This window comes from Leptopilina boulardi, unplaced genomic scaffold (genome assembly GCF_019393585.1).
Source record: "Leptopilina boulardi isolate dan_hultmark-lab unplaced genomic scaffold, ZJU_Lbou_2.1 LbouV2_300, whole genome shotgun sequence".
Lineage (NCBI taxonomy): Eukaryota > Metazoa > Arthropoda > Insecta > Hymenoptera > Figitidae > Leptopilina > Leptopilina boulardi.
This window is the reverse complement of record NW_026137864.1, coordinates 292,643-312,096: the sequence shown is the minus strand read 5'-3', so window position 1 is coordinate 312,096 and position 19,454 is coordinate 292,643. Positions and strand designations below refer to the sequence as shown.

At 25.0% G+C, this 19,454-nt stretch overlaps 1 protein-coding gene and 1 long non-coding RNA gene across 8 annotated transcripts in view; one reads left to right on the top strand and one right to left on the bottom strand.

Annotated features, from left to right (window-relative positions):
- The window catches only part of LOC127282597 (matrix metalloproteinase-14-like), an 82,649-nt gene that overhangs the window by 29,875 nt on the left and 33,320 nt on the right, over nucleotides 1-19,454 (top strand). For all 7 annotated transcript variants that reach the window (XM_051306944.1, XM_051306946.1, XM_051306945.1 and 4 more), the window contains exon 2: nucleotides 6,824-6,947. In XM_051306944.1, coding sequence (XP_051162901.1) covers nucleotides 6,824-6,947 — 124 coding nt within the window. The remainder of the gene's footprint in view (nucleotides 1-6,823; nucleotides 6,948-19,454) is intronic.
- LOC127282616 (uncharacterized) overlaps nucleotides 1-19,454 on the bottom strand; it is an 86,706-nt gene that overhangs the window by 66,065 nt on the left and 1,187 nt on the right. Inside the window, exon 2 of the long non-coding RNA XR_007843219.1 lies at nucleotides 9,536-9,686. This is a non-coding gene — a long non-coding RNA (uncharacterized LOC127282616). The remainder of the gene's footprint in view (nucleotides 1-9,535; nucleotides 9,687-19,454) is intronic.

Genomic DNA, 19,454 nt, shown 5'->3' with positions numbered 1-19,454 from the left:
ATATAAGCTTTTAGTTCAATAAATTTTAAATTGACTTTCTGCAAAGAGAAATATCGAATTTTCTATTTCAAATATGTTTTGACTCGAATCGCGCTGTAATTAGTGCATTTACCCTAGAAATCAAAAATATTTATATATATAAAAAAAAAATTATTTACACAAAAAACTATTATTAGGTCCACTCTGAAACTTTTTGTAAAACATTCTTATATTATTTCCAGATATTAAAAGAAACTAAAAAAACAACTTAAAAGCAATTAATAAATAAAAATTTTAAAAAAAATTTTGAATTTCATTATCAATAGATGTAATTTAATTATTATTTATATATTGTATATTTATATTTGAAATATTTATGTAATATTTATTTTTTGGAATTTTACTGATGAGTTATGCACTATATATTGATTATAATTGAAATTGATTCTTGATAAATATTCAACTATTGGCAAAATTGCAAGAAATGTTACATTCATCATTCACTACTATATTAGACAATTGATATTACTTTGAAAAATGAAAATGATCATTTCACGTAAAGTATTACTTGTACAATATAGATATTCCCTGTATATATGAATCAATCAGTGTCAATTAACCAACTAAAATATATTCACTGCGCAACGAATTCCATTCATTTTATTAATACACGGAAAGAAATTTAGTAGCAATATTTGATAAATCTGATAGGAAATTTTAGTATTCTCTTTTTCAAACGCGGAACATTTGGGTTTGATAACGAAAATCGGTATATTTTTACCAATAGTCTTTTTAGTAAATATATTCCAGAAATTGAAATTATTATTTCGTAAATTGATAAATTTATACGAAAAACCAGAAGTAAGTTAAACCGACGCGCACTTCGTTATTTACTAAATTTATATGAAAATTTGGAAAGATTATTTCGAAATTTGTTAAAACTATACTAAAAATTCGAAGTGGTTCAGTCGTGACAGATGACGACAGAAACACCAACAGATTCTACGCCAAAGTTTTATTTCTTTCTCATCTCGAGGATAGACGAGGATATGAACTTTTAAATGCACACACACACATACACCGCATTGTTTTACACCGATTGGCTTATTTTTATTCCTAACCTATACTAACGATAATACGTATAACATTCGCAGAATAACGCTTCATATACAAATTTACGCTCATGTGAAAAACTGATGTGACCATTCTTATATACTAACCAGACATATTTTTCACCGCTTATGAGAAAGGTGAAATTATATCAAAACATGTTTAAAAATATAAATAAAAATCATTATTTATTGGGAAATAATTAAATATTTTATTATTTTTTAAAGAACAATTTTTTTTTTACTGATTTATTGTAAAATCTTCGAAATTAATTATATAAAAGAAATTCAGGTCTGTATCAAGATAATGGTAAAAAGGGGCTTGCCTAAAGAGCTTCGTCAGTCTTCGTTACCACTCGGTGAGGATCGGGCAATTCCGAACGTTCAACTTCGGCAAATTTCGTCGAATCTCGTTAACTTTGATATTTCTTTTTCAATTTTCATATCAAATATATCAAAATCTGAAATAATTATATCATTTTATAGAATTTTAATTACGAAATTTGAAATATTTGGTTAGAAAAATTGATAAAGAGCTTATTAAAATTTGACATTTTTGTGTTTCAATAAAAAGATTTCAGATTTCGTAAATATTATATTAAATTTTCTTTCCAACTATATTAAATATTCTTATTTTAATCTCAATCATTCTTAAAAATAGTATCGAAAATCGTTATCATGCCAAAATGTTCCGCAATTGTAACCAAATATACTAAAAAGTAACACCATAATATCAAATATTGCTACAAACTTTCTTTCCGTGTACACAATCAAATTATGAAAAATTGATATACTATATTTGATATAAAAATAAAAAAAATATGTAGGGTCAGTTAGGGTAAATGGGGACAGGGCTTAAATAGTAAAATAATGTGTTTTATCATAGTTCATTCAGCGGCCACTCGCTCGAATTGGCGCTGTTTACTGGAGCACTGACACACTCATGCAACGTCTGTGTATGCGCCGCCATCTTTGTTTTCATTTTCGTTTAAAAATGTCACTTTTTAAACATCATTTTTTTTTATAATTTAACTCAAAATTATGTATTTTTCGGAGAACAGCGAGATTCTTTGTACCGTAATCTATCATCCCTCAAAATTTTAGACAAAAATCTTTTCTCATTTTAAAATGAAATGTATACTACCAAAACACATTTTCCCATACTAGGTCCCGGGGGAGGTTACCACATACCCTTAAGGAAACATTTTTCTTAAAACTTTCTTAGAAACTGTGCTGTTCCCATTTACCCAAAATTTTATGAAATTTTCTAAATTTTGAGGTAAATTGGGACAGTCAGTTTCATGCGTTTAAAGCTTATCATTCTCTGGAAATTGTCACAATTCGGATGTTCCATTGATTATTTTATATTAGTCAATAAGATTTTGACATGATTTTTAACGTAAAAAATTATTTTTCCTGTATCTTTTGAAAATGATTTTAAGTTTAAGTTTATTTTGTGTGTATTAAATTTATTGTATTTTTATCCAAAGTGCACGATATAATACAAAAAAAATATTATACTAGATCAACTAAAGAATTATTATTTTTCATTTGAGAGTGTTCAACGGTCTCTGAAATTCTTTGGCAAAAAGAAACCTTTAATTATCGCCCTATAAAAATGACACTGAATGTGAAAATGATAAACATTGATTTTAAAATATTTTTTTCTCGAAACACTGAACACTTTTTACAAAATCGGCCAACATACAAAGGATCCTTGAGTCTTATAAATTTCCAAAATTCAAAAGATCGTGCGAATTCATGCAAAAATGCGATTGCAAAATTGAATATAGAGAAGTAATATAATGACAGCTGCGACTTCTGCCATCTGACGGCGACTGGGCGTAATGAACCTCCTAAAGAGTGTCATTATACTACTTTTCTATTTCCAATTTTACAATCGGGTTTTTTTTGCATGAATTCGCACAATCTTTGGGATTTTGTAAATTTATAAGACAAAGATCCTTAATTTGTTAGCCGTTTTTGTAAAAAGTGTCAGTGTTTTGAGAAAAAAGTATTTTAAAATCAATGTTTATCATTTTCAGATTCGGTCCCAAATTTATGAAGTGATTATTTGAGGTCTCTTTTTATCAAAGAATTTCAATGACCGTTCAACACTCTTACACTTAATATATTTAACTGCATATTAAAAATATATTAACTTTGAATATGAGCCAAAAGTTTTGAACGTTCAAATGAACGAAATATTTTTTGGAACTTCTTTAAGTACGAATTTTATTACAAAATATTGTTTTAAATATCAAAAAAGAATTTTTTTATTTAATAATTGTTAAATTTACTGTTTTATTTTACATTGACATCATAATTTTTAATAATTTATAGATTGAAAAAAATATTTCGTTCATTTGAACGTTCAAAACTTTTGGCTCATCTTTGAATAAAAAAAAATTTATGAAATAAGTTTTGTGAACTAACATGTATTATTGAATTAAATTTAAATATACTTTACTTACAATGAAAAAAAAATTTATTTGATTGAAATAATCATTTACTTGGACTATGTATTATCAAATAAATATTTACTTGAACCAAATAAGGGATCGTTCACAAATTATGTCACGCATATTGATAGGGGGGGTCTTTGCCAAACGTGACACAATGTATTTTTTCTATAAGAAAATAAAAAAGCGTGACAGGGGGGGGGGGGTAGGGGTAAACAATTTTGAAAAAGTTCGTGACATCATTTGTGAACATTCCCTAATTCTTATTTGAATTAAATAAAGTGTATTTGTACCTATAATTTTATTTTTATTATATTATGAAAAACAATTTGCTTATGAAGACACAATTTTTTTTTTTTTTTTTTTTTTTTTGATAAGGTCAAATGAATATGATTATAATCGAAGTGCTTCATTTTTGAAATTGAGGTCACGTCGTATAAGTTAAATAGATTTTTATCCTAAAACGAGGAATGTGGGTGGCTTGTTTCAAGTCTTTTGAAACCTAATTGAGATTGTACGTCGCACGACACTCTTATTATCATTAATTCACATAATTCATTGCAAGCGATTTACAGAGAGTATCTTTCCTACAATTGATCATAGTCATGTTTTTATATATCAAGAAAATTCTGATGATCACCGTGTAAAGTAGTGTTAAAAGGAAAAGAAAATTAATTTTTACTTAAAATTCATTTCATATATATATATATATATATATATATATTATACATTTATATTGCAATATTTATAATATATTATGAAAAAAAAAAATTATTCGGATCAAATAAAAAGATAAAAATAAATTATTTACATTATCCATTAAATATATATTTGAAGCAAATAAATATTTAATTAATTCAAATAACCAAATATTTCAGTGACTTATAGAAAAAACTTATTATTTTTTTTTAAAGAAATAATTTATTAGATTCAATTAATTATTTACTTGATCTTATGAAAATTTATTTGATTTATTATTTGTCATTCAAAGAATTGGACTTATTTGAATATATTTTTTTATGCAAATAAAATAATATATTAAACAAAAAAATATTTTTTAAATAATTTGAATTGAAGAACAAAATAAATTTTTTTTAGTGTATTATTTAAATTTTAAACTATGATATAATACTAGACCAATTTTAAAGTTTAAAAAAATTTTTTTTCTCGAGGTTCTTGCTCTCAAAAAATAAATATGTTTATTATACGAATTAGAAAAGTTTAAAGTGGTTTTTTTTTATCACTACAATAAACGTTAAAATTGGAAGCACAATGTGTGTTGAATGTACACATGGATAAGAAATAAGGTTTACACTTTTACTCAGTTCACCTTTAAAACTACATATATATGTAATATAAAGAAGACTCAAGATCACATTACGATACGAAATTACAAATCTCAAATAATATATAACGTATACATATATGAAATAATGTTACTTTCAAGCTCATATCATACATATAGATATTTCAACAAATAGAAATGAAGAATTTATAAAATAAATAATATAACATTTTTTTTCTTCTATTTTTCTCTGTATCAAAAAAAGTTTGTTGGATATTTCATAATTTTAGAAAAAATGAATGTATTATTTTTAATTTTTTTGTGAAACATTTTTGAAATCTTTGAAAAATGAGTGTTAATTTTTCTGTAGTTTTTTTTTTAAAATCAAAAATTTCAATGAAGATGGTACCTAAATTGAAATTTGATTCCTGCATTAAAAAAAATTTATTTCATTCAAATAATCGGTTACTTGATTAATATCAAAATAAATATTTACTTGAACCAATAATTTCTATATTTGAAATAAATACCATTTAAATGGCTCAAATAATAACTTATTAATACAAATATATATTTATTTAATAATAGTAAAAAAAACGGATTATTTCAATCAAATAATTTTTTTTTTTTTAGTGTATAATACACTTTCGTTTTCGATACTAATATTTGAAAATAAATCTGATCTTGACAATAAATGTTCCCCATACAAGTTAAATAAATACTTAACGTCACCGCACCTATGGCAAACATTGTGAAAAAATGAATGACATAATTTTAAACGATACTGTAATCATTGTTGTTGATAAAAAAAAAAAAAATCTCCATTAAAATCTTCAAGGTCGAGAAGAGTTTTAAAAAATTAAAAAAGTATAAAACGAATTTAAGAACTTTAAAAAAATTTTAATTTTTAATTTTTTTTTTAATTTACTTTCTAAATTTGAATTATTAAGAATTCGTTCACTATAATTTAAATTAAAAATTTTCAATAAAATATTACTATTTAATTTAGTAATATTTTTTTAAATTAAAGTTTTAGTGAAAAAGGACTAAAAATTAGTAGAATTTTTCTTAAATTATTATTGAACAAATTCTCATACTAATTCAAATTTAGAGAATACAAAAAAAATTAAGAATGTACGGAAAAAAAAGAGCGGAAAAATTCAGAAACGTAATTTAATTATTATAAGTTCAATAAAAATAATAATTAAACTATTTTTTAAAATTTAATTTAAAAAAAAAATGTTAACTTATTTATTTAATAAATAAATATTTTTTGACATTCAATAAATTGCAATAAAATCATGTTGTTTGTGTGATAGAAAAAAAATTATTTGAAAAAAATTATCCGGGAATTTAATTACAAATTTTTAATAAATAAATAAATTTTTGCAAAAAAAAAACCACGTATTCTACGCTAATTTTATCGTTTTTCCATTTAAAGAAATTTAAACAACTTCACTTTTTCCATTTATGTTGACAGGACTAAAAGCACTGATTTTTTTTTTTTAAATCTACTATGCAATTCTCTTGTCGAAATAAGGAAACAAAAAGCAAATTTATTTAAATTTTTGTATAACGGAGAAATAAATGGTTAGATATTAATAGAAATGGAGGAAAGAAGTTATTTTTCTGGAAAATAAAATGCAAATTTGTGCAAGATTAAAATTTCCAAACATTGACATTTTAATCTAAACCTAAAATTACAAAATTAAAAAAAAATTTTGTTTAATTTTTTTTCAGTTTCTTTTTACGTCAATTTGTTAAAAAAAAATTCAAGTAAAATTTGAATAGTATATAAAAAATAAAAAATAATAAATATAAAACAAAAATTAAACAAAAAATTAAAGTGTTTAGAAATTTGAATGTTACACAAATTTAAGAAAAAAAATAACAACAATTTTGTTAATAATATTCATAATAATTAATATGTATAATGTATAACAAGAAAAATAATTACTAAATTAATATCTTTTTTTTTTCTTTTGCAGAGATATTTGTCACAATTCGGATATTTACCGCCAGTCAATCCAACTAGTGGTGGAATAATTTCTGAATATACGATGTCAAAAGCAATTTCTGAATTTCAGTCATTTGCTGGATTAAATATCACAGGTAATTAAATTGATAATTATAAAATTAATTTACTTTGTTAATATTTATCATAAGGGTCAAATCATTATAAATTTCAACCAAAGTCGTTGCGGACTAATTTTATAAAAAAAAAAAAAATTGGGGCCTACAAAATTGCTATTGGTTCATAAAATAAAGTAATATTTTTTTTATTCAAATTAAGGGTACTTAGCCCCTAAAAAATAATTTTTCACAGAACTAAAAATATATTTAGAAATTTACTACACCAAATTTTAGAAGATTTAGTTGTACAAGTTTCAAAAAAAAATTAATTTTTAAGAATTTTGTTATATTTAAAATTATTTTTTTAACGAATTTTTATTTTTCGAATTTAAATTTGACAGAATTTCTTTTTAAACGAATTTTTACTTAACAGAATTTTTATGTAGGGTCAGTTGGGTTTTTTCATCCCTTAATACAGTATTATACTTAAGGAAACTTTTTTCTTAAAACTTTCCTAGAAATTATGCTGTCCCCATTTATCCCAAAATTTTCGGGTAAATAGGGACAGTCAGTTTCATGCATTTAAAGCTTATCTAAATTTTTTTCTGCTGCATAAAATTAATCCTGGGAATGTAAATAACTGAAAAAAAATAAACCCTCAAATATTACCTTTTAAAGGAAAAAACTTACGTAATTTGTAAAAAATAGCGATTTTGTCCCCATTTACCCCAACTGACCCAATCAAATTTTATTGTACAGAATTTTTAAAATGCCGAATTTTTTATTTGTCCGAAATTGCGCAAATGACCGAATAAACAATCGACAGAAAGATTTTGGCGCGATTTTCAAAATTCACCAATCACAATTTTCTTGACAATTTTTAATTGGTCAATTTTTAAAATCGCGCCGAAATCTTTCTGTTGATTGTTTATTCGGCCATTTGTAATTTCAAACAAATAAAAATTCGGCGTTTTAAGAATTCTGTTAAGTAAAAATTCAAATCACTAAAAATTCAGTTTGAATGAGAATTCTGTGAAATCAAAAATTCTTTTAAATTAAAATTTATTTAAATTAAATTACTAATGTAAAATAAAAATTCTGTCAAACAAAAATTCAATAGCTAAAAATTTTGTTATTTAAAAATTCGTATATAAAAAGAGAATCTGTAAAATTTTAATTCGAAAATTGAAAATTCATTCTTAAGGCCATGTGAGACAAAGTCACTTTTTGGTAGTTCCAAGTATTCTCGAAAATGAGTGACTATACACCGCAATGAAAAGAGAAACATTGTCATGCGAAAGTAAGAAACTTTTCTCATCGATGAGTGAGTGAAATCATGGTTGCCAACCTAGAAGACTTGTTGGTAAGGTAGGTATTGAATAGTTTCTTAAGAAAAAATTCAATACCTACCTTACCAACACGTCTTCTAGGTTGGCAACCTTGATTTCACTCACTCATCGATGAGAAAAGTTTCTTACTTTTGCATGACAATGTTTCTCTTCTCATTGCAGTGTATAGTCACTCAATGAGAAGAAATTTCGGGTTGAAATTTTGAGGAATGATAAAAAAAGGGTTGAAGGAATTGGGTCGTTCTACTTATTTACTGTAAGTGAATGCGAAATAATTTAAAAAAAGTAATTAATAGGTTTTTGTTATTTCTTTGAGCGGCCACTAACTCGAAATTATTAAATTATTAAAAATTATAATGTCAATGCGTAATATAAAACAGTAAATTAAACAAATATTAAATTAATAATTTTTTTTTAGATATTTAAAACGTAATAAAATTTGTACTTAAAGAAGTTGCAAAAAAAAATTTCGTTCATTTGAACGTTCAAAACTTTTGGCTCATTATTCTCTATCATATTTTACAAATTTCAACCAAAAATTCTTTACCATTTTAGAGAAAACTTGGTAATACAATACCATGTTTTTTTTGCATGGGGGTCACGTGGGTATTTCCCACATGGCCTTAAAAAATAAAATATTTCTAATAAAATACATTCAAATAAAAATTTCAATTTACATTATTTTTATCATGTGCCCTTTTTACGAGTTTTTTATTTATTGAATTATTTCAAAGTCAATTGCAGCCTCTTTTTTTTTGTTATCAAATTCATCACTTTTCTTTGCAACTGTAATAATTTAAATTCAGAAAGAGTATAACGATTATTTTCGCTTGTAAAACAATAGAGGTTGTATTTTTGAGGTTTTTGTCTTTTTTTTTTTTTTTTTTTGAAAAAAAAGAATGCACATTAGTTTAAGTGCAGTTGCGGTTAAAATAGCATTGTTTACATAAATTTTTACCTTCTTTAAAAAGCAAGAAACTATTGTCCTCAGTTCCTACGAGGACATAAAAGAAGTTAGTGCCAGTTAAGCATACAGACTTTACTTGTATGCTTAATTGTATGTGAATGCGCAATTTAGTGATTCACTCACATAATATATAGTGTATAGTAAATATATTCTGTTATATATATGTGTTCCCTGCACTGGCACATATGACTCAGTATAAACTCTTGACTCTCGGCCACGAGGGAGACAATAATACTTAACAATTTGTTAGTGAATATATATATATATATATATAAAATCGAACAAAGTAATAATACTATAACGACACATACTTGATCCACTTAGCTTGATTCCCGTACAAGATATAAATCTCATGATTATTTCAGTTCATGTTTTCTACGTAAAAGTCCATCAGGAATTCTTTTCAAAACTTTTCTGAAGGGCAACTCGTTCTAAAGATTGTGCACAAGTCCATTTTCTACACTGAAAGAAATTCATTAATAAGTTTTAGTAAAGTACACACTATTTATATATATGTATATATATATATATATGTATTGAATTGAAAAAGAAATTTTTATTGACGAGGAATAAAAAATCTATTTTTGTTCTTCGAATATAAGAAAATACTTTTTTAGAATGAAAAAAAAGAAACAAAACCAAAATGAAATTAATTTTTTTCCACCTTGAATACATATTATTGAATATTAATTTTGTTTAACCTTTTTTTCTCATAAAAAAAGCAATTATTGATTCTTTTTATTTTCATATTTAAAATATATAAACACCTAAGTTTTATATTTTTACTTTTATGTATAATTATTGAAAAATAACAAAAATAATATATTATAATTATAATAATATTTTACTGAAAAATTAGTGAAAAATTTCTACTAATTTAAATTAATGGATAAATTCTCGCACAAATTCAAATTCAGAAATTATTTTATTGAATTTATCAAATGTATAACATTGTATTTTTAAATTTCGAAAAAATTTTAATTTGTCACTTTTACTAACAAAAAATATTAATACCCTTTTTGTGAAAAAATAAATAGAATAGTAAACAAAAGAGACAAATGGAATTCAATTTTTTTTTTTTAAAGTTACTTAACAAAACGAACGACAACTCTGGCAAATTATAAACCGTGAAAAATCCCATTCACAAACTGAGTTTAACTTTGGAGTTCAAGAAACTTATATACATACAGGAAACACACCGAAGATACTTTCAAGGGTCAGTGAACGTTCTTCATTAAGACAGTTTTCTAGATCCGCGTTTTAAAAATATATCGAATCAGTTAAATTCTAAATTTAAATTCGCAAAAATTTACGAACTCACATTTTACTTTGAGATTTTTATATAGATTTTATGTTTGTATATAATATTTCCAAATTATTTTCTTGAAAACTTTAATTAATAAAATATGTTAAAATCTAAAATTTATTTCTCACAATTTTTATTTAACTTAATTATTATTACTCTCTAAATCTGAATTAATAAAAATGATTACTAATTTAAATTAGTGACTCACTTTTTGCTTTAGAATTAGTTAAATTTTATTAATTGTTAGTAAAAGTTACTAATAATTAGTAAAATTTTACTAATTGAGAAGCAAAAAGTGAGTTACTAATTCAAATTAATAAACTTTTTTACTAATTCAGATTTAGAGAGTATGTGCCCTAATTTTGAATAGTACAAATTAATGTTATTAAAACCAATTTTTTTGGGGCCTAAATGTAATTATATTTCTTAATATTTTACAAAACTCGTCTCGCATACGCGAGTCCAGTAAAGGACCCCGCAAAGCAATGAATTTCTGGCTCGATTAAATTTTTTGTAACTGAAGTATGTTTCAATTTAAAAGCTTCTGAATAAAAAATGTAAATACAAAAATGCGTAAAAATCAAAAGTTTTTGAGATAAATGATGAAAAAGATGAGATAGCACCATATTCCGCATTACAAGCAAAGTGCAATATTTCTGCTTATTTGCTTTGTTTTACATTATTCATTTGTTCGAATTTTCATTTTACAGAATAAATTATTAACTGATTATCAATGTTGCCGAATTTTTATTTAGACAGAAATTCAATTTGATCGAATCTCAATTTGTGCGAAACGTTGTTTTATTAAATATTCATTTTGCAAAATAGTAATTCAAAAATTTTTAATTATGCAGAAATCTGTATTTTCTGCAAAATTAAAAGGTTCTTTTTAATTACTATTCTGCAAAAATAATTTTCTACAGAATTAATTTCGATTAAAACATAATTCTAAAAAATTAACTTTAGTGCATATTTATGCGTCTTCATGTTTTCAGTAACTAGAAAAAAAAATTTTTGTTCCGAAATAAAAAACCTAAAAGTATCCAAAAAAAGCATTTTTTAATTTTCAAGGTCGAAATTCTAATGGAGCAATTCTGTTTACGGATTCGTGTTTAGCGTCGAAAAACCACTAAGGAACCATCCTAATTCCCTAGTAGAAATTTGTCCCAGTAATTATCGTGGCACTGGACAGTTGCGCTAGAAGCTGTCTAGTAACTTAACACTGCAACTGACTAATTACTCGAATGGAATATCACGCTTTTTTCGTCTAGTTAATCCCATAAATTTTTCATTTTCTCATCCGCCATATTGGATTTGCCATTTTGAATTTTGAAAATCTAACGTCATATTCGTAATCAGCGCCCCCAAAAACCCACGAGTTACAAGTTTCAAGGAAATCCGATCAATTTTTCATTTTCTCATCCGACATATTGGATCCGCCATTTTGAATTTTGAAAATCTGATGCCAGATTCGTAATCAGCGAACCCGAAAACTTTATAGACATTATTGTTAGGTTATTTCCTATTGTTGTTTAGTCACAATTACATTTATTGTAAAAAAACGCTATTTCTAAACTTAATTTGTTTATAACATTTATTTTATTTATAAAAAACACTTTTTTAATGTAGTTATATTGTAATAGATATTCTAAAATACATTTTAAATACATTTTGTTACTGAAATGTGTAAAATAGTGGCTGAAGTATTCAAAAAAGTGCAAGAAAAATATATATATTCAGAAAACATGTGAATATAGATTTTATTTATTTATTATATTAAAATAATAAATTATGTTAATTTATATTTACCTGAATTAATTACAATTTTATTATTTAAGAAAATAGTGAAATAATATAATAGTTACATGAACACAGATTTCTAGCACTTTTTTGTCTACTTATTAGACATGTACTGCAGCGCTGCTGCCCCGAAAGAAGACGAAAGTATAATTTCTAGAGACACTATAGACAGTGCCATTCAAGCAACTGGACAAAAGTTGAATCTAGCCAATTTCAAGTTCAACTTGAATGTTTTCTAAGACTGTTGGTCAAGTAACTTTACAGTAATTGTCTAGTTTGTCTAGAATCAGCGTCCACGAGAAAAACTGGCCAGTTACTAGAGTATTTCTAGTGCTTCCATGACAAATTTCTACTAGGGTATAAGTAATTACAGAAATAGAAAAAAGAATTAAGTCAGTATTTAGATAATCTAATTTCCGGCATATATAAAACAAAATATAGTCTAACATTAATTTTGACAGTACGTATGAGTGAATTTTCATATGAGTCTAGACCTCGAAGGTCATGTCGGTCGTCCAACCGGTTGCTTATGTGATAGTGGTCGCGGTTGTCGGGGTGAAAATAAATATTTGAAATGTTTAAAATTTAATAAAAAAAAAAGAATCACAAGCCCTCTCTTCTGTAAATGCAATATAACCATATATATATATATATATATATATATATTGAGAGTATAGTCATGGAACAAAGATGCTAATATACGAAGGGTATATACCTTTAGAACAAATATTTCCCTGTACTCCATTGCCAAGGCCGTCACAAGAAACTCGTCTGAAACGAAATATATATATATATACTAACGACAACTTTGAACAAAGTTCACCACAGCATTCCTTACGCGGAATAATTACAACTTAAAATGGTTCTTTCGAATTCTACGAAATTTTAAGAATGCATTAATTCAACAAGATTATCTTTATAGTACCTATATATTATTTTTTTTTTTTTTTGCTTCGAGAAAACGATCAACTTTTCGTTTCATTGTATAAATGAAATGCATTCATGGGGAGGAAACTATTTACGTGAATACAAATTACTGACGATGAGACTACAATTTTTTTTGCAGATGAATTTTCATTCAACAGAATTTGAAGTGTTTCGAATTTTTAAATGCCGCAGAATTTCCAATTCACCGAATTTTTATTTTCACAAATTGTTATTTCATAGAATATTTTTGATTGGTCAATTTTAAAAATTATGCCTATTGCGTTTGTTGGTCATTTGCAATTTCGACGTTCTTAGAATTCTATCAAATAACAATTCGTGTATAAATAAAAATTCGAACAAATGAAGATTCAGTGAATTGCAGAAATTTTGGAATTCCAAATTCGAATCACTTTAAATTCGGATCCCAACTATAGATGTTACCCTTATATGTAAATCTAACAAGATGTTTTGTTGTTATAGTCTCAGCTGTGCGAAAATCTTTGTTTAGAAAAACTTACGTTATCTAAAAAAAAGTATAAAGAGGGTTTATCTTCTAATGTTCTGAGTATCCGGTGTATTTTTGATTCAGATTTTTCATATCTAAGTACATCAGTAAATTTTAAGTATCATTCGTATTTCTCTAATGCTATAACCAAACATTCCGACCATACTTGAGGCGAGAGGGCTGTCCATAAGTCTGACATATTTATTTTGTGAAGAAGTACATTTAATTGAACAACTCAGTTATACTCGGGAGCAGGATCAGAGCATTTCATTAATTCGATTTGTCTCATAAGGTAGATTCTTGATAACCGAAATTAGTCCATTTTTAATATTTTAATTACGTAGAGATATGCAAAATTTTTAATTTCATACTAACGAGATCCAACTCAAGTCGCAACGCCACACGTTAAATGTGCATTTTGGAAGAGACAACAATTGTTTAAAATGTAATCCGTGTGAAAGAGAGTCTTTAGAACATTTTTTATTTGACTGTCCAATCTATAATGGCTATCGAGAGTTTTATTTTGCGAAAATTATAATAAATACTCAACATAAAAATAGAATGACAGAACTTGGTAATGTAGCAGATGATCATAGTAAATTCAATAAAAATTTCGTATACCTAAAAAATCCGTTAAGTAAAAATTCGTTTAAAAATAAATAAAATTGAAAATGTTAACTAATTTAATTTATATGGAATATTCATGCGCCCACGTAAAATTGCAAAAAAAAAATAAAATAAAACCCTCTAAATTATTAAAATAAGATATCTTCATTTATGTCATTGTCTGCCGTACGATGATCCCTTATACTAAAATTCTCACTATAATACACGCGTTTGCACACACATATTTGTGTTGCATGAATTGCTCGATGATTCACAGTTCGTTGAAATGCCTCCGGAACATGGTACCCCAATATATATATATATATATATACCTTCCAAAATACATATATATATGTATATACATATCTGAATCATCGTATAATTTGTCATTATAATTCCAGGTTCAATTTCCCCAGAAAAATCACACATATAATATACAAGAGGAAATAAAAAAAAGGGAATTGCAAAAAAAAATTCTACTTCTATAATGCGATTATAAAACTTCCTATTGTCACAAATATAAGTGATTTAAAATTAGAATTCTTATATAAAAAAAAAAAATTCAAAAATAGGTGAAAATGGATGAGTAGGAAATGAAAACTGTGATATGCATCTATAAACTTATCATTATTGTTATATAGTGTATGTATCATCAAAGCAAATAAGTAATATTTGTCATTCAATGAAACAGTTAAAAACCCTAAGGAAGCAAAAAGGAAGGAGTCACAATTGATAAATAAGAAAATTGTTATTGTTATAAAATCAGACGAGACTGTGTGATTAATCCCAAGGATTCGCGGCTATATATTTTAAATTACTATACGATTTTCCGTTACCTACACATTCAATGGCCTTAACGTGCTATGCAATTAGAAATGATTGAAGATCATTAATGCAGATCACTGTTAAGTGTGTATAGAGCGCTTTGGAAAAATAACTATTTTATATATATATATATATATATATATATATATATATATATATATATATATATATATATATATATATATATATATATATATAAATATTATTTATATTCATATAATTATAACGTTAATGATTTTTAACAGTGTTTTCAACACTTTTCTATAAATGCGCGTTTACAAATAATTATATTATTGTTAAATAATGTCAGTACATCGAAAATTCTTCACAATATTTCAATGTTTATAATTAATACTACAAACTATATGTTTTTTAGTATAATACGAATTGAATGGAACAATGTAACAAAATTTTCTCAAATAATTATTGAATTAACTGAAATTTCAACGGTGTTAAAATTAATAAGTTTATAAAACCTGATTTTTTAGTTGGCCGAATTTTCATTTAATATAATTTTCTTTATTATTTCTAAGTGGTTAATTTTAAAATTCGCGCCAAAACTTTTCTGTTGGATATTTGTTCGACCATTTGCAATTTATTTCGGTCAAATGAAAATTCGGTGATTTGATAATTCTCTCAAAAATGATAATTCCTACAGATGAAATAAAAATATTGTCAAATAGAAATTATATATTACATATGTGAATTTAGTTCAATCAAAAATTTTGTTAAGTTAATATTTTACTTAATAAAAATTATATTAAAAAAAAACAAACTTATGCTTTAAATAGTTTGAAGTTTTAATTGTAAGTTCTGTTATTCATAAAAATTAAAAAATATAATTATGAAAATTATTGTTTACAATTTCAAAAAAAAATTTACTGTTTTTAATTATACTTGCAGTGTATAGATAATACATAATTTATAAAAATTCTTAACCATTGTGTAATTTAGAAAAAAAGTTATTTTTAGGAAATAATTATTTTTGTCATTTAAATTTGGTATTTTATAAATAAATATTCTAATAAACTGCTTAACAAAATTTTTTTCTCTCAATTTATCGTATTCTAAAATTTGTTTAAACTTAAAAATTATTTCTGTTTTTCTGTCCATTGTTTGTTCGGCCATTTGTAATTTCGGACAAATGAAAATTTGGCGTCTTAAAAATTCTATCAATTAAAAATTCGGACAAATTAAAATTCGGTGAAATGGAATTTTTGTCATTTAAAAATTCGAATCAGATAAAATTCGATTGATTGAGAATTCAGTTAAATTAAAAATCGATTAAATTAAAATTCTTTTAAATAAAAAGTCATGTAAATTAATATCAAGAGATAATTTTTTTTTTCAAAAAAGTCGTTACAGCATCTGAAAGTACTATTCTTACTCATAAAAAATAAATAAATAAAAAAAATAAAATAAAATAAAATAAAAATAAATACTCTTTAAGGGTATGTGGGCAAAAGACGTTTTTTTGTGGTTTGAAACTTTCTCTAAAATAAAAAATGATTTCGGGATAAAATTTTGGAAAAATAATTTTGTTTGGTGCAAGGAATCTCGCTGTTCTTTTCATTTAACGCAAAAATAATAAAAAATAAAGCAATAAATTGTAAAAAAAAATGTGTTTTATCATAGTTCATTCAGTGGCCACTTGCTCGAATTGGCGCTGTTTACTGGAGCACTGACACACTCAAGCAATGTCTGTGTATGCGCCGCCATCTTTGTTTTCATTTTCGTTTAAAAATGCCACTTTTAAACTTTCATTTTTTAATAATTTAACACAAAATTATGTATTTTTTTGGAAAACAGCGAGATTCCTTGAATTCAAATCTATCATTCCTCAAAATTTTAGACAAAAATCTTTTTTCATTTTAGAGTAAGATGTATATACTACCAAAACAAAGTTTCCCATACTAGATCACGTGGGAGGTTCCCACATACCCTTAAAAAATCTTTATTCGGCTCTAAGTTGTTGTCATTTGAATTTTATGAGTTTGGTGAATGTTTCAATTTTTGTTAAACTAACGAGTAATATCAGATAATGCTTCAAAAATTTAAATGACGATAACTCAAAACCGAATAAAGATTTTTTAAAGTTTCAAAATGCATTTTAAAGAATAAGAAAAGTACTTTCAGATGCTGTAACAATTTTTTAAAAATAAAATTATCTCTTAATGTTAGATGCCCTTAAATACGATGAAACTGAAGTTACCATAACGTTGATTCAACGAAAAAAAAAGTTAAGGATTCTAATTCCCATCAATAAAATTTGATTATTTTAAACCCTCCAAAACCTGAAATAAAAAAAAAAACAGTATTTATCATTTTTTTGTCACAGATTTTACGAAAATCTCGAAATTTCAAGTAAATTACTATTTCCTCGCCTCGGAAGCAATTTTTCTTGTTTGATAATTATTTATTTCAGTGCTAGATGCCTTTTAAAAAACAGAAAATTTGCTTCAAAGTCGAGGAAAGCAGTGATTTTGATGTTTCTGTCACTGATTTTCCGAAAATCCCGAAATTTCAAAAAAAATTGATATTTCCCCGACTTAGAAGTAAATTTTCTGTTTTTTAAAAGGCTTCTAGCATTGAAATAAATAATTATCAAACAAGAAAAATTGCTTCCGAGGCGAGGAAATAGCAATTTTCTTGAAATTTCGAGATTTTCTTAAAATCCGTTACAAAACAAGAATAAATACTGTTTTTTTTTTATTTCAGGGTTTAAAATAATAAAATTTTATTGATGGGAGTTAGAATCCTTAACTTTTTTATTTTGTTGAATCAACGTTGGTAACTTCAGTTTCATTAAATACGGTCAAAAAATGTCTTACAAAAGAAAAATAAATTTTCAATAAAATTATCTTAAAATTACATAAAATTTAAAAGCTCACATCTAAATTTTTTCAATATTGTTTTTTGCACACCTGTATATAAATGTGTAATTATTCGTGACATTAATGAAAGAATTAAACAGGAATCAGTCTAGTGGAATAGGAACTTTCGAAAGTGACAGTCATTGTGCAAATGGACACTGCGTACATACACTCTCAGTGACGGTTTTTTTTTTTGTCTCTAAGCATTTATATATATTTCTTTGTAGGTATATATATAAATATATTGCTACCAATTACGACAAGTAACGGAAGAAATAGAATTCTTATAGTAAAATATTCCTTGACAGTGAGTCGAGAATTGTCAAGAAGAAGTCAGTGTCAATGTCGACAAGATGCTTGACATACTTCCTATATATATATATTATTCTTTCCCATGAATTTATCACCAACGCATCGCACATCAATATCCCAATTGTTATTCCTCTAGCAACATTTCCGATAACAATTCAATGTATATTTACTATATTTTTTTTTTTTATTACATTTTTACTGTGAGAAAAAAATAAATTCAAAATTACAAAAATTAAATTCGTTTTCACAATATTTTAAATAACTATATATATATAAAGTTTTATACACAAATAAAATGATATAATTTTATAAAACGTTATTTTAGAAACAGATTTATTTTTTCTTTTATAAAATTGATTTTTCTCAATATGGAACGTAGACTCGATACAAAATAAATGACATAATCAGAGTTATTTAATATTGTTTGAGAAATCTAAATACAGAAATTTTCTTCAATTATTGCTTTTTTAAATATAGAAAGTATATAAAATTTTTTTAAAGAATTTTTCTGCTTTATTCACTGTAAAAAGAAAGGTATTAATTTAATACCGACTTCAGGTACTAAATTGTCATTTGGTACCTAAAATCGGTACTGTTTTAGTACTTTTCGGTACTGTTTTAGTACTTTCTTTTTACAGTGTTGATTTTTGAAATAAAAAACGTGTGTATATTGAGAAATAATAACGAAAAATTCAGTGATGAAAAAAAAATGGAAATATTTGCATTTTATATAAGCCATATACTCTACGTCTATAATATATATATATATTTATATAGAAAATAACCGAATTTTTGCTAATAAATATAAATTGATTCATCTTTATTGAGAAACGAAAATTTCTCTCAAGTCACGCGAATCATTGGAATGTTTTTTTTTATCCTCTCTCTTCCTTAGCTTGAAAATATGTGACTCATCCTATAATATATAATAATTCACCGAGTTGCTATTTAGACTTTATAACTTTAACATATAACAGTATATAATCTATTGGACCATTAAAAAACCACGCGAGCACAGAAAAACATCAATTAATAATAACAGGGATATTGTAATTATATGAGGTGTAGAAAAAAAT